We start from the raw sequence: 20,789 nt of genomic DNA on the forward strand, positions 1-20,789 counted from the left end.
TGTATCTGTGAGGCAACAACTCTACTAGCTGCGCTACCTGTGGCAGCTTCGATTTCCCCTGGGCACACCTAATTTGAGGAAGAACATCCTTGCTATGGAGGCAGTGCAGCGTAGGTTCACGAGGTTAATCCCCGGGATGGCGGGACTGTCATATGAGGAAAGATTGGAAATACTGGGCTTGTATTCACTGGAATTTAGACAGATAAAAGGGGATCTTATAGAAACGTATAAAATTATCGAAGGACTGGACAAACTAGATGCAGGAAAAATGTTCCCAATGTTGGGGGAGTCCAGAACCAGGGGCCACAGTCTAAGAATAAAGGGGAGGCCATTTAAAACAGAGATGAGAAAAAGCTTTTTCACCCAGAGAGTTGTGAATTTGTGGAATTCTCTGCCACAGAATGTAGCAGAGGCCAATTCACTGGATGAATTAAAAAAAAGAGAGAGCTCTAGGGGCTAGCGGAATCAGGGAATATTGGTAATAGGCAGGCACGGGTTTCTGATTGTGGATGATCAGCCATGATCACATGAATGGTGGTGCAGGCTCATAGGGCCAAATGGCCTCTTCCTGCACCTATTTTCTAATTCTATTTCAAACACCAGTTTCTTCCTACATCTCAAATCCATGCTTCTTTAAATTAGTTTGATACTGTAAATTACCCCAAATAGGTGGGTGTTGTTGGAAGAATTGTGGGGTAGGGGTTCAGGTGGGGAGGAGGGGGTTAATAAATATGTGGGGAAAATAGGGTAAGGAAATATGTAAGTACATGATTGGTTGATGGATTAAACTGGAAAACCTTGTTCTAATATGATTCTGCACAATGACTCAGATGGTCAAATATAGGCATTGCTTAAACACAAAAGCTAAGCAAAGATGGCGCCCAAGTCAGGTGACTCTGTGCTGGTCCCAGAAGCGGACCTGCAACCATTTATTACAATCACTCCACTATTTTAAACCTCTACCCCAACAGCAGCATTTCTATCTGTACACTGCTCGATCGTAATCATGTAGTCTTTCCACTGACTGGATAGCATGCAACATAAAGCTTTTCACTGTGACAATAAACTAAACAAAACAAACTTGAAATGAAAAACAGTATTGTCAAGATGGCATGAAAGTTTCTTGTGTTTAAATAGTTCAATAAAATTTTATTACAAATGCTACTATTTGCAAATAGCTTTGGAACTCTGGCTTATCATTGAAAAAAATGCTCAGTATATTATGGAAATGTTATAATTGCAGGACAAAACTGCACCAACATTATTAAAGTTTTACAAATACCTCGCAGAAATGCAGGACACTGGAGGAGAAAGCTGCTGTTGAACTCAACAAATTCTGTGTAAAGCCGCGGGGCAAGTTAAACTTCTGCGCCACAGACCACATGTTCATCTCTTTGAAGAGGGAATAAAGGACCAAGGACATGTAGAACCGTTTTACGACAAGCCCATTTACAGTCTAAAGAAATTAAAATGTTTATGAATATTTGCAATAATATTAAGTGACCTCCCACTTTTTGATAAGCTTCATCGACAAGCATACATTATCATAATGTAAACACACAACAGGGACAAAATGGGTGTACGAAACACATTCCACGATGAACAAGATTTTGGTTATTATTGCATCGTCATCTAAAACTCAATTCTGATATGAAACTTTAATTAAAAGTTTGAGACTGATTAAAACGGGGGCAAATTCTGGATTTATTTTACAAACAATGTACAGTATAGGAACAATATTAAGCATTCCGACTGATTCAATTCTAATGTTTTTTTGTGCATGGTCAACAATACAAATTTTTTACAAATGAGAAAAGACAAAAGATCCTGTCATTGCAGATCTTGATGGCGTTTCAGAAAAGATGAATGAGATATTTTTACTCTTGGCCCTTTTGACAGATTTCATGCACCATCCTAATCAGTTAAGAATCTCAAACCTGTTGGGGCTGTTATTCTATTGAGGCACTGCTATTTTAGCTGGGATGTTTTTGTTGCCTTTTTGGCCAAATAGAATTGGACTGGCATAATGGTATATACCTTTGCTTAGTTTTCAAATGCTGAAGAAATCTTAATAATATCCTCCCATTAGAAGTTGAATTTCTGGAGAAACTTACTAGTTAAGATGCATTTGATGGCCTTGGAATTTTCTATTTAATTTTCCTGAATTATACTGCTGAATGTGGAAGGGCTGGAGCCATTTATTCACACATTTTTTTAATAAAGGAGAAATTATGTCCTTTAATAATTGTTACTGAAGAATTAACACATGCTACAAGCTTTTCACATCAAATAAAGACATTGTAATAATAGTTAGTTGAGAAAGAAATGGTAGCTTCAACCATTTGAAAATATGTTCTCAGAGTTTTGAGAGATTTTTCCGTCTATATCTCATTGCAATATAGTACACAAAACAATGGTTTCAATTGATGTCTGCAACCTTCCTGCCAATTGATAGGGGAAATATCCAAATAATACATTTGAAATGGTCTGATTTCAAGAGAACAAGAATGGTACCAAGAAGTAGCACCATAGCTGTAGATATATCCCCTTACCCAAGAGCTCAATGCGTTCTATGCACGCTTTGATAGGGAGAACACTGATGTGCCTTCTCGAGCCCCCAAATGCCCTGATGGTATTACAGTCGCAGTCACAGAGGCAGATGTCAGAAAATCCTTTAGGGGGGTGAACCCTCGGAAAGTGCCGGGACCTGATGATATACCCGGTTGAGTTCTCAAACCCTGTGCACACCAACTGGCTGGAGTTTTTGTGTACATTTTCAACCTCTCACTACTGATGTCTGAGGTTCCCACCTGCTTTAAGAGGGCATCAATAATACCGGTGCCCAAGAAGAGTAAGGTGACGTGCCTCAATGACTATCGACCAGTGATACTAACATCCGTGGTGATGAAGTGTTATGAGAGGTTGGTTATGACGCATAACAACTCCTACCTCAACAAGAACCTCGACCCACTACAGTTTGCCTACCGTCACAACAGGTCAACGGAGGATGCAATCTCACTGGCTCTCCACTCTGCACTGGACCACTTGGACAATAAAAACACTTACATCATGCTGTTGTTTATTGACTACAGCTCGGCGTTCAATACCATCATCCCCTCCAAGCTGGTTACGTGGGGAGGTGTGGTGATTTGGAGTTCCCGTCCAGATACAGAACTAAGTGATTTAAACATCTTTTTGGGGGGATTTCGGAGGAGGCACAGCGATACATTTAAACATCCTTGTATTTCGCTGCAACGGTGCAAGACTTGTTTTAAAGTTTCTGCTTGTTTTTGGGACTGTGTGTAGTTTTACTGCCCTTCTCCCACAACTGTGGCTGGCAACCTGCCAGGAACTGCTGCGCGCCAGAAAAGGGGAGTAAATCGTTCTGGACTATTACACCTTCATCCAGAACAACCCCCCCTTTTACTGCCTCGTCGGTGCTGAGTGGGCCGGTCTGGCTTTCGTGTGGTGTGGGAGGATTTCTGCACCATCTCAACATCTTTCTTTGGCCTTGTAGTTGACAAAGCCTCCTTCCTCTTGGAGGGAGAAGGTTTCCAACAACAAAGACTGCAGGCAAGTCCCTTTCATTGCTGGAGAAGCAGAGCGGAACAGCTGGGATTGTCTGTGAAGGTCAGCAACTCGCCAGGGATCGCAGGAGAGCGAAGAGGTGGTGATGCAGCAGTTTTGTGGGGGAGCCGCCATTATCAACATCACTTGCTGCCTCCCTCGAACTGTTCCATATTGAAGATTTAAGATTCAAGATAGTTTATGTCAGGTGTCCCAGATAGGACAATGAAATTCTTGCTTTGCTTCAGCACAACAGAATATGGTAGGCGTGAATACAGAACAGATCAGTGTGTCCATATACCATTATATAAATATATACACACATGTATAAATAAACAGATAAAGTGCAAATGTAATGTGCTATTAATGTTCAGAGCTTTGTTTGAGTTGAGTTTAATAGCCTGATGGCTGTGGGGAAGTAGCTATTTCTGAACCTGGGCGTTGCAGTCTTCAGGCTCCTGTACCTTCTACCTGAAGGTAGCGGGGAGATGAGTGTGTGGCCAGGATGGTGTGGGTCCTTGATGATGCTGCCAGGCTTTTTGAGGCAGCGACTGCGATAGATCCCCTCGATGGTAGGGAGGTCAGAGCCGATGATGGACTGGGCAGTATTTACTACATTTTGTAGTCTTTTCCGCTCCTGGGCGCTCAAGTTGCCGAACCAAGCCACGATGCAACCGGTCTCTACTGTGCACCTGTAGATGTTAGAGAGAGTCCTCCTTGACATAGCGACTCTCCGTAATCTTCTCGGGAAGTAGAGGCGCTGTTGTGCTTTCTTTATAATTGCATCAGTATTTGTGTTTGGACACTGGCTTCGTGCCATTTCTGACTGTCAGTATCTGTATTTTGACTGTCAGTTATGTTTTTGAGTGTTTAATTGTAGTGCCTGAGATCATGCCGGGTCAGTGTTCTGTGGAGCCAGGGCCTTCCAGGAGCTATGCTCAGGCGGCTGCTTCAGCTACTATTCTTGGGGCCCGGTTCTCCATGAGGAACCTGCCTTTTGAGCATGGGGTAAGAAGCTACTTGCTCCCCCAGATCAACCTGGAGGACTGCTCGGTGGCCGTGGTGGTCAAGCCTGCAGTTGTCCTGTACGTGGGTACGATGTTCGTGAAGGCCGTGTTCTTCCTTGATTCCGTTGAGAGGGTGAATGTGGCTGTGAATAAAGGGGTCACAGTGGGAGGTGTTTTCTTGCAGGTCGAGCCCATAGGGTCCATCACGTAGAGCGGGTGGTCTTGTCCAACGTCCCGCCCTGTATTACAAACGGGGCCCTCCTTCCCCACCTTCACATCCTGGGGAAGGTGCTCACGGACATCACCCAGAAGCCCCAAGGGATCTGCAGGAAGGAGCTGCGGCACATGCTTTCCCTTCGGCGCCAGCTGACAATGATGCTGGACCGGGCGGAGGAAGTTGACGGGTGCTTCTGTGTCCAGCAAGATGGGCGTGATTTATCTTCTGGACATCTGAGCGCCCAAGGTGCCATGCCCGTAAGGAAGTGGCGCATACTCGTAGGAATTGCCCCAAATCCCAGGCGGGGGCCGCCACCTCCAGTGCCACTAACCTCCCCTGTAGTCGAGTCAGGGAACCCTGGGGTTGCGCAGAGTGCGGGGGGGGTGGGTGGAGGGCCAAATGAAGGGGGGGGGGGGGGGGGGGGGCAAGGTGGTGAAGAAGATTAACACAACACACGGGGAACAATACCCCCAGAGACAAGTACGTTCCACCCATCCCGTTAGGGAGTCTGCAAGCCCCATTATCCAACCGGGATCGTGTGGGAGGAGGGGGTGCCACAGAGGAAGGTTGCTCAGGTGACCCCAGAGTCTGTGAGCTCCTCCCCATCGGAAAAGAGGAGGAATCTCTCTAGGGAGGAGCAGAAGGGGGACGTACAGTAATCCTCAAGGGGTGAAGGGAGTACTGTGATGGTGGAAGACTCCCGCCCTCTGGTTCGGACCCCGGTCCCATGTTCTGGAGGGGATTCTGGGGAGGGTGGCAATGGGAACACTCGGGTGATTTGGAACAGGGGGAGATTTCTGTTGGGAAGGGAGTCCCACATCAGGCACCCGAGGAAGCCCAGAAGCAACCTGCCCAGGACGAGGCGCAGAGCACGCCTCTGGAGGTAGAGACTGTAAGCGGGGAGGGGGTTGGGGAAACCAGCCCTTTTCTTCCTCAGGACCTGGCTCCAGAGTGACTCCCTGAGTCTGATGCACCAGAGCGCACACTGGGCCCAACTGGGGGAGGGACAGTAGCCCCCACTGTCGATGGTCTTGACTATCCGGGTACATCTGGGGAAGGCCCCTCTGCCACTGGCCCCAGGGTTGGGACTGGGGTGGAGGAGAGACCAGCGGGTGGGGAAGAGGCAACCGTTTGCACAGGGTGAGGCAGGAGTATCGAGCACTAAGGGTGTGTTCGGTGATGAGGATGGTTTCTCCATCTGCAGTGAGCAGGTAGAAGGGGACTCCTCGAACAACAAGTCAATGGGTGTTATCGCTCCCCCCGATCCCACTCCACTCATTCCAGTGGAGGAAATCAGCGAGTTCATCCAGGCCACCAAAGGAGACCAACATTGGCCCAGACTGACCTCCCTCCAGTAGCCACACCTACACAGGTTCACCAGCTCGCTGAACCTCATCCTCAGAAGGGAGAAAAAGAGGGGGGAGAGAGGAGAGGGGGGAGGGGGGAGGGGGGGGTGGGGGGATAGGAGAGGGGAGGAGAGGAGAGGAGAGGGGAGGGGGGGGGGGGAGAGGAGGGGAGGGGGGAGGGGGGGGGAGGGAGGGGGGGGGGGAGAGGAGAGGAGGGGGGGAGGAGAGGAGGGGGGGGGAGGAGAGGGGGGGGGGAGAGGAGGGGGGGGGGGGGGGGGGGGGGGGAGAGGAGGAGGGGGGGAGAGGGAGGAGGGGAGGGGGGGAGGGGGGAGAACCTAAAAAGCATTTTAGGGGGGGGGGGAGAAAAGACACATTGGGGTGAACCTAAAGAACATTTGTAGAACCAAAAGAGACACTTTTTGCAAACATTTTAGAACCAATAAGACACTTTTTGCAAACATTTTAGAACCAATAGACACATTCTACAAGCGTTTTAGAACCACTAAGGACATTTACATTTGAGTAGACATGTGTTCAGTGTTATTCACAGCTCAGAGATATGTGACCCTCTGCCTTCCTCCAGCTTGCAAACACTGATTGAGGCACACCACTTCCTGGTTTTATAGTCCCTCCCCCCTGCCGCCAGCAGGGGCAGCAGAGATAATGGGGAATTTTGTAAAAGCATTAATATCTCTGTCATTTTTCATCGACGGGAAAAATCCTCAGCACACATACGGCGGAGGGGGGCTCTGAGCAAGGTAGCCAAAAATGACGGCCGTAGGTGGCGGCGTTCTCTCGGAAATCGTAGCACAAATGGCCAAAACCGGTCAAGAACAGACTTTTAGTAATATAGATATGGTGGAGGGAGTCAAAAACTTCAAATTCCTGGGCGTGCATATTTCTGAAGATCTTTCCTGGACCCAGCACACTGGTGCAATTATAAGCACCTCTACTTCCTGTGAAGATTAAGGAGATTCTGCATGTCAAAGAGGATTCTCTTGAACTTCTACAGGTGCACAGTAGAGAGCATACCGACTGGTTGCATCATGGCCTGGTTCGGCAACTTGAGCGTCCAGGAGCGGAAAAGACTGCATATAGTTGTGAACAATTTCCAGTCCATCACCTGCTCTGACCTCCCCACCATTGAAGGGATTTATCGGAGTAGCTGCCAACATCATCAGAGACCATCACCATCCTGGCCACACACTCATTTCACCACTGTTATCGGGAAGAAGGTACAGGAGCCTGAAAACTGTAATATAGAGGTTCAGGAACAGCTTCTTCCCTACAGCCATCAGGCAATTAAACACTTCAACCTCATATAGGCACTAAACTACGATAGTCTATTATTATTGCACTGTTTTGTTTGTGTGTGTGTGTGTGTGTGTGTGTGTGTGTGTGTGTGTGTGTGTGTGTGTGTGTGTGTGTGTGTGTGTGTGTGTGTGTGTGTGTGTGTGTGTGTGTGTGTGTGTGTGTGTGTCTGTCTAAACTGAGTGTGTGTTTCTGTGTGTGTTTCTCTCGCAAGTAAGTATGTCATTGTTCTATCTGGGGCACATGACAATAAAACACTCTTGACTAAACATAAACTTTCCTAAACCAGTTCCAAGAGCACCCCAAAGTACTTCACTTACAGGGCCTTATTAAGGTGGAAATATGTCTTGAGCCTATTATTTCTTCCAAGAAAGGATATGGGAAATCTTCTTTCAAATTTTCAAAAATATATTTCTTCATATACGAATTCACAAAGTATAAAGACGTCTTGATCCGGTTGAAATCTCACCTTCTTAACGGCTTGACCAGATGCCTTCTTTGTAAGGAAGCTCTCTGGTACACCCACCGCGGCAAAGACATTTTGTTCAATTACATCCAACTGATGAAACTGGATTAGAATAAAACATTGAATAAAAATTATTATGTGGCAAATTCTGCACAGTGAACACATTTAAATATTTCTCTGGTCTCTGCATAAGCCCAAAGAAATAAAAACATACTCTAAAACTGTTGTAATTGACCTAATTACCATAACATGGATAAAAGTGCACATGGCATGAGGAGGACTGAGTGTTTATGTAAGAATCTTGTTCATTCTAACAATTTCAGTAGTAGGTTTTGTATATAATAGTTATGACCTCAACCATATGTTTCAAATGTTAGAGTCAAGGACATGTATAGATTGACCATTCCGTATGGACTAAAAGGGTGAGGGGGTTTCTCCTTGATGCTGTGTTGAAAATCATTTTTGAAATATTTTACTGTACATGTAATGGACTGGAACATTACAGTGTCAAGACTAACCTTACTCTGAATCTATATATTTTAAACTGGGAATAAACTGGAACATTGGTTCAGGCTACAGCTGAAGTATTATGGGTCTGTCCCACTTAAGCGATTTTTTTGGGCGACCACAGGCGACTGCCGCAACATTTTCAACATGTTGAAAATGTTTCGGCGACAGTGGCGACAATTATTGCTGTCGTAGGTTGACGTAGGTGTTGTCGTGTTGTCGTAGGTTGTCGCCAGGTGTCGTAGGTGAATTCCATTAAAACTAGTCCCTGACAGGCCCATTTGTTGATCACTGAGCCTCCCTCTCCTGCATGAGCACAGACCTATTTAGATACATTTTTCTCAATGTTCACCACATACAGTAGGCTTTCCACAAAAGTATTGTTCTTTGTACATTACTTGATGGCGATATTTAAGGATAGTCAAAATCCATAGGAATGGCAGGTATTTATGGGAATAATCCAGAAGATGCAGGATCATTTCATTCCAAAGAGGAAGAAAGATTCTAAGGGGAGTAAGAGGCGACCGTGGCTGAAAAGGGAACTCAATGATTGTATAAAAATAAAAGACGTATAACATAGCAAAGATGAGCGGGAAGCCAGAGGATGGGAAACTTTTAAAGATCAACAGAAGGTAACTAAAAAGGCAAAGATGAAGTATGAAGGTAAACTAGCCAAGAATATAAAGGAGGATAGTAAAATCTTCTTTAGGTATGTGAAGAGGAAAAAATTAGTTAAGACACATGTGGGTTCATTGAAGACAGAAACAGGAAAAATAAATTATGGGGAACAAGGAAATGGCAGACGAGTTGAAAGGGTTATTTGGTTCTGTCTTCACTAAGGAAGACACAAACAATCTCCCATACGTACTATGGGACAGAGGATCCAGGGTGATGGAGGAACTGAAGGAAATTCACATTAGTCAGGAAATGGTGTTGGGTAGACTGATGGGACTGAAGGCTGATAAATCCCCAGGGCCTGATGGTCTGCATCCCAGGGTATTCAAGGAGGTGGCTCTAGAAATCGTGGACTCATTGGTGATCATTTTGCAATGTTCTATAGATTCTGGATCAGTTCCTGTGGATTGGAGGGTAGCTAATGTTATCCAGTTTTTCAAGAAAGGAGGGAGAAAGAAAGCAGGGAATTATAGACCAGTTAGCCTGGTGGGGAAGATGCTGGAGTCAATTATCAAAGCTGTAATAGTGGTGCATTTGGATAGCAGTAACAGGATCGGTCCAAGTCAGCATGGGTTTACAGAGGGGAAATTCCCGGGATGGCGGGGCTGTCATATGATGAAAGAATGGAGTGACTGGGCTTGATTAGGTCCCACACAGGAGATTAGTGGCAACATTAGAGCACATGGTATTGGGGGTAGGGTATTGACATGGATAGAAAATTGGTTGGCAGACAGGAAACAAAGATTAACGGATTAACGGATCCCTTTCAGAATGGCAGGCAGTGACTAGTGGGGTGCCGCAAGGCTCGGTGCTGGGACCACAGCTATTTACAATATACATTAATAATTTAGATGAAGGAATTAAAAGTAACATTAGCAAATTTGCAGATGACACAAAGCTGGGTGTCAGTGTGAACTGTGAAGAGGATGCTATGAGGATGCAGACTTGGACAGGTTGGGTAAGTGGGCAGATGCAGTATATTGTGGATAAATGTGAAGTTAAGTGGCAAGAACGGGAAAGGCAGATTATTATCTGAATGGTGTAAGGTTAGGAAAAGGGGAAGTACAATGAGACCTGGGTGTCCTAGTAGTAAGCATGCAGGTACAACAGGCAGTGAAGAAAGCTAATGGCATGTTGGCCTTCATAACGAGAGGAGTTGAGTACAGGAGCAAAGAGGTCCTTATGCAGTTGTACAGGGCCCTGGTGAGACCACACCTGGAGTATTGTGTGCAGTTTTGGTCTCCTAATTTGAGGAAGGACATTCTTGCTATTGAGGGAGTGCAGCATAGGTTCACGAGGTTAATTCCCGGGATGGCGGGGCTGTCATATGATGAAAGAATGGAGTGACTGGGCTTGTATTCACTGGAATTTAGAAGGATCTTATAGAGGGGATCTTATAGAAACATATAAAATTATTAAGGGATTGGACACGCTCGTTGTAGGAAACGTTCCCGATGTTAGGGGGAGTCCAGAACCAGTGGCCACAGTTTAAGAATAAGGGGTAGGCCATTTAGAACTGAGATGAGGAAAACAATTTTCACATAGAGAGTTGTGAATTAGTGGAATTCTCTGCCTCAGAAGGCAGTGGAGGCAGATTAATTGGATGCATTCAAAAGAGAGTTAGATAGAGCTCTTGGGGCTAGGGGAATCAAGGGGTATGGGGAGGAGGCAGGAACGGGATTGAGGATGATCAGCCATGATCACATTGAATGGCGGTGCTGGCTCGAAGGGCCGAATATGGAAAGTACAGAGTGTAGCTAAGAAAGTATTGTTTCGTTGAAAATGAAATGTATAGCATGGAAACATGCCCTTCGGCTCACCATGTCTATGCCGACCATTGGTCACCTGTTCACACTAATACTATGTTATCCCACTTTCACATCCACTCGCCTCACAAGGTGCAATTTACGGAGGCCAATTAACCTACAAACCCGCACGTCTTTGGGATATGGGAGGAGACAGGAGCATCCTGAGGAAACCTATGCAGTCACAGAGAGAGCGTACAAACTCCACACAGACAGCACCCCAGGTCAGGATCAAATCTGGGTCTCTGGCGCTTTGAGACAGCAACTCTACAAGCTGTGCTTCTATGCCATGACTAATGAATACAAGTTCAATTTTGGCCTATGAATACAAGTTAAACACTAACGCAGACACAGGGTGTGTTTGTGAATGACTTGGCAAATCTCCATACCATACCTTACCTGTCTAAAGTAAATCATCCAGTCTGGAGTACAATGGGAAACCATATCATATGGCGTTACCAAGTAGATTAAATGAAGGTAGTTATCAAGCACCAATCCCTCCAAACTTTTCTTCAAATCCATGTTCAAAGTATCACAGTAATCCAAGTCCACTGATGCTGGAAGGAAATCATTAAATATTGGTGAAACTATTCACTAATAAGATTAAAGCACCTACAATTATCTAGTCCATTCTGACATAGTAAGTAATCTGCCTGGTGGGATGCCCATAAGTGGCAGCACTTGTATGAAGAACCAACTTCAGCCGTCTGCAGGGGAACAAAGATGGAAGGGCGAGGAGAGGCCCACAACAGCCTGGGACTTGCCTGAGACGGGCACTGCTCATAATAACAAGAGCCTGGACTTTGAAAGTGGCGCCGAGACATGGCATGTGCATGTGCATGAAACTTGCATGTGCAATCGGTAGACTATTTCTGTACACTTGCTAATCGAGGATCAGGGGTATGGCAATACTCTTCTGGAATGTTTGTATGAAAATTAATTTTACTGTGTTAACATTTCGCACATGACAATAAAAGAGCCATTGAACTTCACAAGAAAGTTCACTCCATTTCAACTATTATTAGAAAAATCACATACTCTTTGTGAACCAAGAAGTCAGCAGATGAATACGAGCCCCGGCTTACCTTTGTAGGTAGCATGACCCAGCTTTGTGACTTCTAATTGACAACACATCTCTTCACCTTCGCTACTCCTCGACATTCTGCCCTTTATTAAACCTTTTTCCATCAATGGCTGAAGAGCTTGTTCCATGACCTCCAAGAAGCTTTTTTCGTTGAAGTGGTGTTGCTGCTGCACACCAAGTAAAGTGCCATCCATGAACTCAACAATTTTATCAAGTGTCTGGGCAACCTGCAGTGGAAAAATAATACACATATAAATAAAAGGTAAACCCAAGCTAACACTTTCTCCAAAGCTGATACACAAACACCTATTATGAATACTGTTTAACTAACTAATGTAATGCACCAAAGTATTTTTCTTGCTCCCTCACAATGACTCCTTTACATTAAAAGGAATAGAGATGCCATGAGGAAGTGTAGGCTGGAGTAAAAAATGGAAACTAGCAGCGTGCAGGATTTGCGAACATTGCAAGTTCAGTAGGCCCATGTTTGTCAGGAATCCTGAACAATGCAGTGCCTACACAGGGAAATGTTGGCACTCTGCTGCTCAAACACTTGATAGCTTCAATATGAATCTCAAGGCAACAATAGTTAATGACTATATTATTTCCCACAAGTCAATCTTAACTGTCAGTTGATAACTTGTAATGATTGCATAATCATTCAGCATACATTTTATTCCATTGAGTAAACTGCTCAATCAACTGTTGCAGTGACAGCTGTTCTGAGAAAAAACAGCGTTGAGAAGATAATTAAAACACTCACAAAGGCTTAAGAGTGCATTTGTTGGATATTTCTCATCATCTTAGAAGTGACATTGATATAATCATAATAAAAAGATTAACACCTCTGTTCAATAGCCGAGCTAGAACTGTGGATATATATATATATATAATGATATATACACATGGAGTAAACACGGCACAAGTCGCTTTGTATTATCGCATTCTACTAGTTATAATCCATCAGTTTCATTAACTATAATATTTTTATAGCTTGTTATTATATACCTTTAGCCCAATTAGGGATAACAGCAGATCTTTAATTCCCTTTTCACTGCTATGTATAAGATTGCTATAACAACACTCCATTGGTTTACTTATTAAGTCTGCAACCTGTAGACAAAGATGCAAAAACATAATTTGAATCTGATCAGTATAGAACTGCATAATATACATAATATACGTAAGGTGTTGACATCTCTGATGCTCACAAAGAATTCCCGACTCCCACCTGTCAGAGGTTGCTTGCAGAAGAGGACGCGAGTAAAATGGCAAGTTTCACTTTGGAACTGTAAGCCATGACCTACTGGATCTCCCAGTTGCTGACCTTCCCTTCCCATTCCTGTACTGACCTTTCTCTCGTGGCGGGCCTCCTCCATTGCCAGAGTGAGATAATGTGCAAACTGGAGGAACAGCACCTCATATTCTGCTTGGCTGGCTTAAAACTCAACAGTATGAACACTGAATTTTCCAATTTTAGGTAACCTCCAACAACCTCACCTTCCCCTCTTCTCCTCACACCCTCCTGGACTAGCACCTATTTTTTCTCTCCCCCTCCACTGATATTCCTTCCTTTGGCTTCACAATTCACAACTCTTCAATCCTTTCCCCTCACATCTTCTGTTTAATCTCTGGCCTTTGTCCAACTATCTGCCCATCAAAACCCTCCCTCGCCTGTGTTCACCTATTACCTGCCAAGCTTTGCCTTACCTTTCCTCTCTCCCAGCTTTCTTACCCTCTGCTGTCTGATCCACTGAGTTACTCCAACACTTTGTCTGCTTTGGATCTTACCAGCTCTTACCAGCTTTTTCCTTCACATTGCCTTCAAATTGCACAGGTTAAAGAGGGGAAGTTACTTTATTGATTAAGGAGAACATTACGGTAGGCATCCTTATTTTTTGGATTGTCCCCAAATAGTCAATAGGAATGAGAGTAAGAAATATACCGGGAGATTGCAGACAGCTGTAAGACAAACAAGGTGGGGATATATTTTATTTTGAAAGTAAATGCATTATCCCTGATTTTGTTTAAAAAGAAAATTCCAGGCTGTCTCCAGTAAGGATAAATGTAGTTTTTATAGATGTCCACAGGTTGATTTTGTCCATAAATTAGAAAATACACATTAGAAAGCGAAAGCACTGGATATGGTAACCATAACTCCATAGTACTACAACGAATGACACCAATAGTATGTAAGGCTGATAAAGAAAGAGAATTTACCAAAAACAGTGAGAAAGTGAGAAGATGATCCAGTCATTCATAAGAATGAATGTTTGTAAGTGCATCAGACTTTTGAATTTAGTAATATATTGGGAGCTTGCCCATATGTTGGGGTGATCAAAGTCGAGCATCTGTAAACGAAGGATGGCCTGTACTTTACTTTTCAAGTATAAGCCCTTGAGATACAGAATTCATATTTATGCCTAATTTTCTGCATGTGACCAAGTTCTCAGTAATTTGGGTGGATAGGACCTCAAATCCTAGTGTTACTGCACAACTCCAACTAGATTAACATTCAGCAACTGTTTGTCTTTCTCAGATTCAAAATGGATGGTTCTCATTATTTTCTTACTGAAGTCCAGCTACAACAGTTCTACCCATTTCCTACACCTTTTTCTCTTGGAAAACCACCTGTTTAAGTGTAATGGGATATTATACTTGTTTCATCTGCCATTATTGAAAACATGCACAATCAAAGAACAAATGTTTAATCTCTGCTCATTTCCCAACCAATTACTAGCCATTTCTATTTATATTCACCTACATTTCCTGGACATTTAAGCTTTGAACATAGCTATAGATCTGAAATAATACGCTGCATCATAAATAATCCCACTGAGTTCTAGGAAAAGTCCAGCATTTAAGAAAGAAAACATTTTACTGTAATCAATGACGTTACCAGCTTCTTATCCTGCTCCTGCGTTATGAGAATGCTCTCTCCTTCTGTGTCAATACCAGCTCGTCCAGCTCTACCAACCATCTGTTTGTACTGATTTCTCTTCAGGAAATCCCTAGCCACATAAGGAGATCTCAGGATAACCCTAGGAGGTTAAAAACAAATAGTGAGGCATGTAAAATCTGAAAAAAATTGAGTATTAGAAATACCACGAACCAACAGAAATCCAACTATAACTTTTTCCAAACTAGCTGATTCTCCTGAACAACACCAAACATAGGTTTAAGGTGAGGAGGGAAAGATTTAATAGGAACCCAAGGTAACATTTTCACAGAAAGGGCTGTGGGTGTATGGCACGAACTGCCAGAAGCGGTAGTTGAGGCAGATACTATCGCAACATTTAAGAAATATTTAGACAGGTACCAGGATAGACACAAAAAGCTGGAGTAACTCAGAGGGACAGGCAGCTTCTCTGGAGAGAAGGAATGGGTGACGTTTCAGGTCGAGACCTTTCTTCAGATAGGACAGGTTTAAAGAGATGTGGGCCAAACATAGGTAGGTGGGACTAGTGTAGATGGGACATGTTGGTGAGGGCAATTTGGGCCGAAGGGTCTGTATCTGTATCTTCGCCAACCTCTGACAATGACCAAATAGTCTGCTGGAGGAGCGTAGTGGATCGAACAGAATCTGAGGAAGAAAATGGATTATCAATGTTTTGAGTCCAGATCTATCCACTGGACTAAGAGTAGAGGGGGAGATGGGCAATATAAAGATGCGAGGAAGGGGCATGGGGCAAAAGCTGGTAAGTGATAGCAGAATTTGGACGATGAGGAGTTGATTGGCAGTTGGAGTCAATTGGGAGAGGGATGGGTGACAATAGTGACGAGGCCGGCAGGTGATCGGTTAAGGCAAGGGGCTGTAGATGATGGAATCTGATAGGTGATAGGCTGCAGGTGATGGAATCTGAAGGTGAAACATGGGACCAAATAAGCGAGGAAGGGGACCCAGCGGGAGGAGTGGTTGATAATCCGATAAGAGTGTGTGGGGGATGGGAAAGAAACTGGATCATAGGGGGGTTGGAGGTGGGTGATGGATCCTGGAAAGTCAGGTACGAGTGAGTGGACCTGGACAGATCAGAAGGGAGAAGGTACAGAGGGGAGAGCAGGTTACCTGAAATTGAAGAAATTAATGTTCGTGCCATTGGATTGTAAACTACCCAGGAGGAATCTGAAGTGTTGTTCAATGCTTGTGTTAAAGACAAAACCTACTATTTTTCCTCCAAAACATGGAGATTCTGTTATGAATGATGTAGCAGTTGCACAAGGCTGATGATTTTTATTAGCTCAATAGAAAGGTGTACGCATACAACAGAACAAGGAGTTTCAGTACCTGATTTAGCAATGATGTGACCCCATCACTGAAATGTATGGGCTTTAACATCCAAAAGCTCATCCATGGTGGGCAAGAACACTGGCAATGTCCATGGGATATATCAAGGGATTTCTTAATAAATATCTTTTTTTCTTTAGGAGCCTGCAAATATTTTTATTTGCAAACTAGGTAATCCTCCCCACACTGACCATTATTAACCAGTAATCATGCTGGCAAGATGAGATCTCACTTAATATTCTCTTACATCCTGCTTTGCAGGCTCTCCAATGCTGATTATAGCACATGAACAAATCCCTGAAACAATCACAGAAATGTTTCTTTGCAACATAACTATTTCCTCATTAGTGTCAGGCCGCTTAAATAACTCAGATTGCCAGCCAGGTTTAGAAACTCCACTTTACTCGTGCAAATAATAGTTGACAGTTTGAATACATTGTGTTACAGTTTCACAGCGATAACTATCCAACATTACAATCAATGAAGCTGAGAATAATGTTTGTTACATTTCATCAATTACATTGGGATACAATCTGAAAGGAACATGAATTTAGGCTAAACATAATTACAAAATGCTGAAGTAACTCAGCAGGCCAGTAACATTTCTGGGGGAAATGGATAGGTAACTTTCCATCTTTACTTTAACGGTCGGGACCCTTCTTCAGTCCCAATCCAAAACGTCACATATCCAGTTTCTCGAGATGTGCTGCCTGTGTGTTACTCCAGCATTTTGTGGCTATCTTTGGTATAAACAAACATCTGCAGTTATTTTATTACATAATGAATTAGGCTAATATTTCTAGCCAATAAAATCTCAATCAACAATGAGAAATCCCTCCTGAAACTCCTTAAAGTTTGTTTAAAACAATGGTAGCAGTTGACTATTTCAAGGTTAAAGTGGTAAAGAACTAATGAAGTCTCTGTGTCCAATATTAATAATAAATAGATTTGGTGCATTATCAAACCATTTGATGACTGGTCGTTGACTTAAAACATTCTCCAGAATGCTGCTTCATATGCTAAGTATTTCCAGCAGATTTTTTTTCCCACTTCACCTCTCTGCAATTTTGAGATGAAAGTGATCAAATCCTCAAATCCAAAAAAAAACTGTTGATGCTGAAACAGCAATCACTTTTAACTAACATATTCACCTATCTATGTTGCTTTCAGTCCCACGAATACTCAAGGGTTCCAGGAGGCAAGGCAACATATGTTGGATGATTAAATAAAACATCTGCTCCATCTTACATTCCTCAGCATCTCACAGAGGACCCTCCCTCACAGTTGCCATTATGAATACTGTCAGAAGAGTCCAAACTTGGAGGGGATTTCTGAGATTGATCAGAGCATTGGCAGAGTAACATTGCATCCATGTTAAAATGGATGTCTTGTTTATGTTAAAATGTATTTTGTGTGTTTTGTTGCTTTTGGTATGACTGTATGGCAAATCAAATTCCTCGTATTTTGCAAACCATACTTGGCTAAATAAAGTATGATTATGATAACTTTATTCAAACCAATCTGTAATCATGTTGTCAGGCTCTTCATAAAATGGCCCTAATGGGTCTCCAAGTTTTCTTTGATATACAGTATCTCCCTCCCGACTCATATTTGGATGTCTGGAGTACATGGAGTCAAAGGTTCTGGGGAGAAGGCAGGAGAATGGGGTTAGGAGGTAGATCAGCCATGATTGAATGCCAGGGTAGATATAATGGGCCGAATGGTCTACTTCTGCACTGAATTTGTACTGACGAATTTAGAATTGATTCGTTGAATGAAGAACACGATCTGTAATTTGGTCTTGTGCTATAATAATTTATATATACTGTGCATTAAAATAAAGTTTTCAGGGTAAAAACATTGAACAGTTGTCATATCATTGTGTAAAATTCACCTTGATGATAAACTAATTTAAAAGAAATACCAAGAGTAATGCCAAGTAATTTTTAACATTTCCTTATCCTTCAGTCATTGATCGTAATACCAGCAAGCAACTCTCTGTTTTGATTGAAGATAGACACAAAATGCTGGAGTAACTCAGCGGGTCAGTCAGCATCTTTGGAGAAAAGGAATAGGTGACGTTTTGGGTCATGACCTTTCATCAGACCAATTTTGGTCTGCATCAGAGTCTATTTTGATTTGCATGCACTCAGCTGACTGAATATAAGTTCTTATGAAGTTCTTAAACAGCGAGTCAGATAAGATGAAAGAAAAGCAATGAATGAGAAACACACACTAACACAAAACTTTACAGCTGATCAAACAGACCTTTTCTCTAATGGTATAGTAATGATTTGGCACTAACCTCCGAGCTGGTAAGTTAACACCAGCGGCAAGTGTTGATGTACAAGTTAGCAAGCAGAGTGTTCCTTCAGAGTAGGCCTGCTCTATAACCTTTCTTTCATCATTTGTCAGCCCGCTATGATGGTATGCTAATCCATAAGGCACGGTTCCACGTAAAACAGGGCATATCACACCATTTCCGATGTCTTTCAATTCCGCAATAAGAGCACATTTTTCTTTCGCCTTTACAGAAAGGAATGACCTGTGGAAAAGCACATAACTGAGAGGATTCACAAAAGCAGCGCAAATTAATAAAATGTTTGATTTAGTATAGAATTTATATATTTAAGGCAGATAGATATATTCTTGATTAGTATAGGTGTCAGGGATTATGGAGAGAAGGCAGGAAAAAGGAGTGAAAGATAGATCACCATGATTGAATGGTGGAATAGACTTGATGGGACTAATAGTCTAAATCTGCTCTGATCACATGAACCTATTAGCAAATAAACAAGTCGTAACATGGAAACAACCTTTTTGTGGTTCACGCATGTCCCCATTACCAAGTAAATCAGTCTTATTTACACCTACCCCAGTTCCAATAACTCTTTAACTCTTTATTTTTATTGTGTGATTCAATCTAACTTTGGAACATTCAGTGTCCCTATCAGAAACTATAGCCAATGCGATAGATTGCATAGCTCCACAACTCTTGGTGTAAAGACTATTTTTATTACGATTGATCCAATGCCATCTTGGGCCTCTATTTTATGCCTATTGTCATTAGTGAGGATTCTGGTTACCATTTAACATTCTCCATGTTGGATTAAGTGATATCATTATTATTACTACATTCAGGCAATAAATATATATGTTGACACCAGAGCTGCTACAAAATGACTTCCTTCCCAAATGGAACCTAGAGAGAAGCAACGTGAAAACCGTTACTACAATCGACTGTTGAATCAGATTAGATATCTAAAAGCAAATTTAGCTAGGCTGCACTCAATTATTAATAATCTACTCACACATGTGGTTGCTTGAAAATGCAACAAATGAAATTCCAAAATGTGAATGTGCAGTAATTGTGTGCATACTTGCTTAAATACTTGCAGAGCATCTTGCTCACATTTTCACAATTCTTTTTAGTCGGACAGAACAAAAGACAGGAGTGTTGTGGGATAATTTCAGTCACAAGTGCAATTAGATGATCTGGATCAATCTTCTTCATATCATTTGAATACTATGAGAACGAACAAAATGTTAAAAATCACAACCGGGCTCCACAATAACAATACATTCCAATAAATATCACAAATGTTCAAGACTATTTACTCTGTTCACACTATTAGAACAATACTAATATCGATGCTCGTGATAACCTAATACCTGTCCACATTGCCTAGTACAGTTTTGCTTGAAGCACTAGAAAATTGTAACAAATTAGTAGGAATACAGAAATAATCCCATTGTCGTAAGTATCTAAACAGAACTATATTGGCAATTTGAACTGCAATTAGTTATAATTAATCTGGGGCAAAGCGGAATCTCCAGATTGCCCGCAATGCTCAGGCAGGGGGACGTTGGAACACATCCTGAGCTGCTGCCCAAAGGTTCTTGGGCAGGGCTGGTACACCTGGCGACAAGACCAGGTTCTGAAACGCATCAGCATGGGAATCAGCAGCTGCAGACGAGCATGCCCCACCACCCAGATGATCACCTTTGTGAAGGCCGGAGTGCAGCTGCCAAGAACCACAGCAGCCAGGAATCTGTCAGGAATCCTGGCGACTGCGCAGGACTGGCAGCTTTCCGTAGACCTGGTGAAACATCTGAAGTTTCCACAGCACATTGCCACAACCACCCTGAGGCCAGACATCCTCCTGGTCTCAGAGGCGATCAAAAACATTGTCTTGTTGGAACTGACAGTGCCATGGGAGGACCGTCTGGAGCAGCCCCACGAGAGGAAGTTGACCAAGTATGAAGAGCTGGTCATAGACTGCCGTAAGCAGGGCTAGAAGGCAAGGTGTATGCCCATCGAGATTGGCTACAAAGCCTTGAGTGCACTGGGCATCAACGGAATGGAGAGGAGAAGAGCCATCAAGTACACTACAGAGGCAGCGGAGAAAGCCTCGTGATGGCTCTGGATCAGGAGAGGAGGTCCATGGGGAGGGGCGAATGCCACCTGAACACAAGTCGTAGTCTGATCAACCATGGCTGGGTCGACTGGGTGAGGGTG

At 43.1% G+C, this 20,789-nt stretch overlaps 1 protein-coding gene across 2 annotated transcripts in view; it reads right to left on the reverse strand.

Moving 5' to 3' along the window:
• helq (helicase, POLQ like) overlaps window positions 1-20,789 on the reverse strand; it is a 54,628-nt gene that overhangs the window by 14,629 nt on the left and 19,210 nt on the right. For both annotated transcript variants that reach the window (XM_055642393.1, XM_055642402.1), the window contains 8 exons: window positions 19,651-19,796; window positions 18,576-18,815; window positions 14,885-15,026; window positions 12,994-13,098; window positions 11,987-12,212; window positions 11,301-11,458; window positions 7,918-8,016; window positions 1,283-1,456 (listed from right to left, as the gene is read on the reverse strand). In XM_055642393.1, the coding sequence (XP_055498368.1) occupies window positions 1,283-1,456; window positions 7,918-8,016; window positions 11,301-11,458; window positions 11,987-12,212; window positions 12,994-13,098; window positions 14,885-15,026; window positions 18,576-18,815; window positions 19,651-19,796 (1,290 nt within the window). The remainder of the gene's footprint in view (window positions 1-1,282; window positions 1,457-7,917; window positions 8,017-11,300; window positions 11,459-11,986; window positions 12,213-12,993; window positions 13,099-14,884; window positions 15,027-18,575; window positions 18,816-19,650; window positions 19,797-20,789) is intronic.

This window comes from Leucoraja erinacea, chromosome 1 (assembly GCF_028641065.1).
Source record: "Leucoraja erinacea ecotype New England chromosome 1, Leri_hhj_1, whole genome shotgun sequence".
Taxonomy (NCBI): domain Eukaryota; kingdom Metazoa; phylum Chordata; class Chondrichthyes; order Rajiformes; family Rajidae; genus Leucoraja; species Leucoraja erinaceus.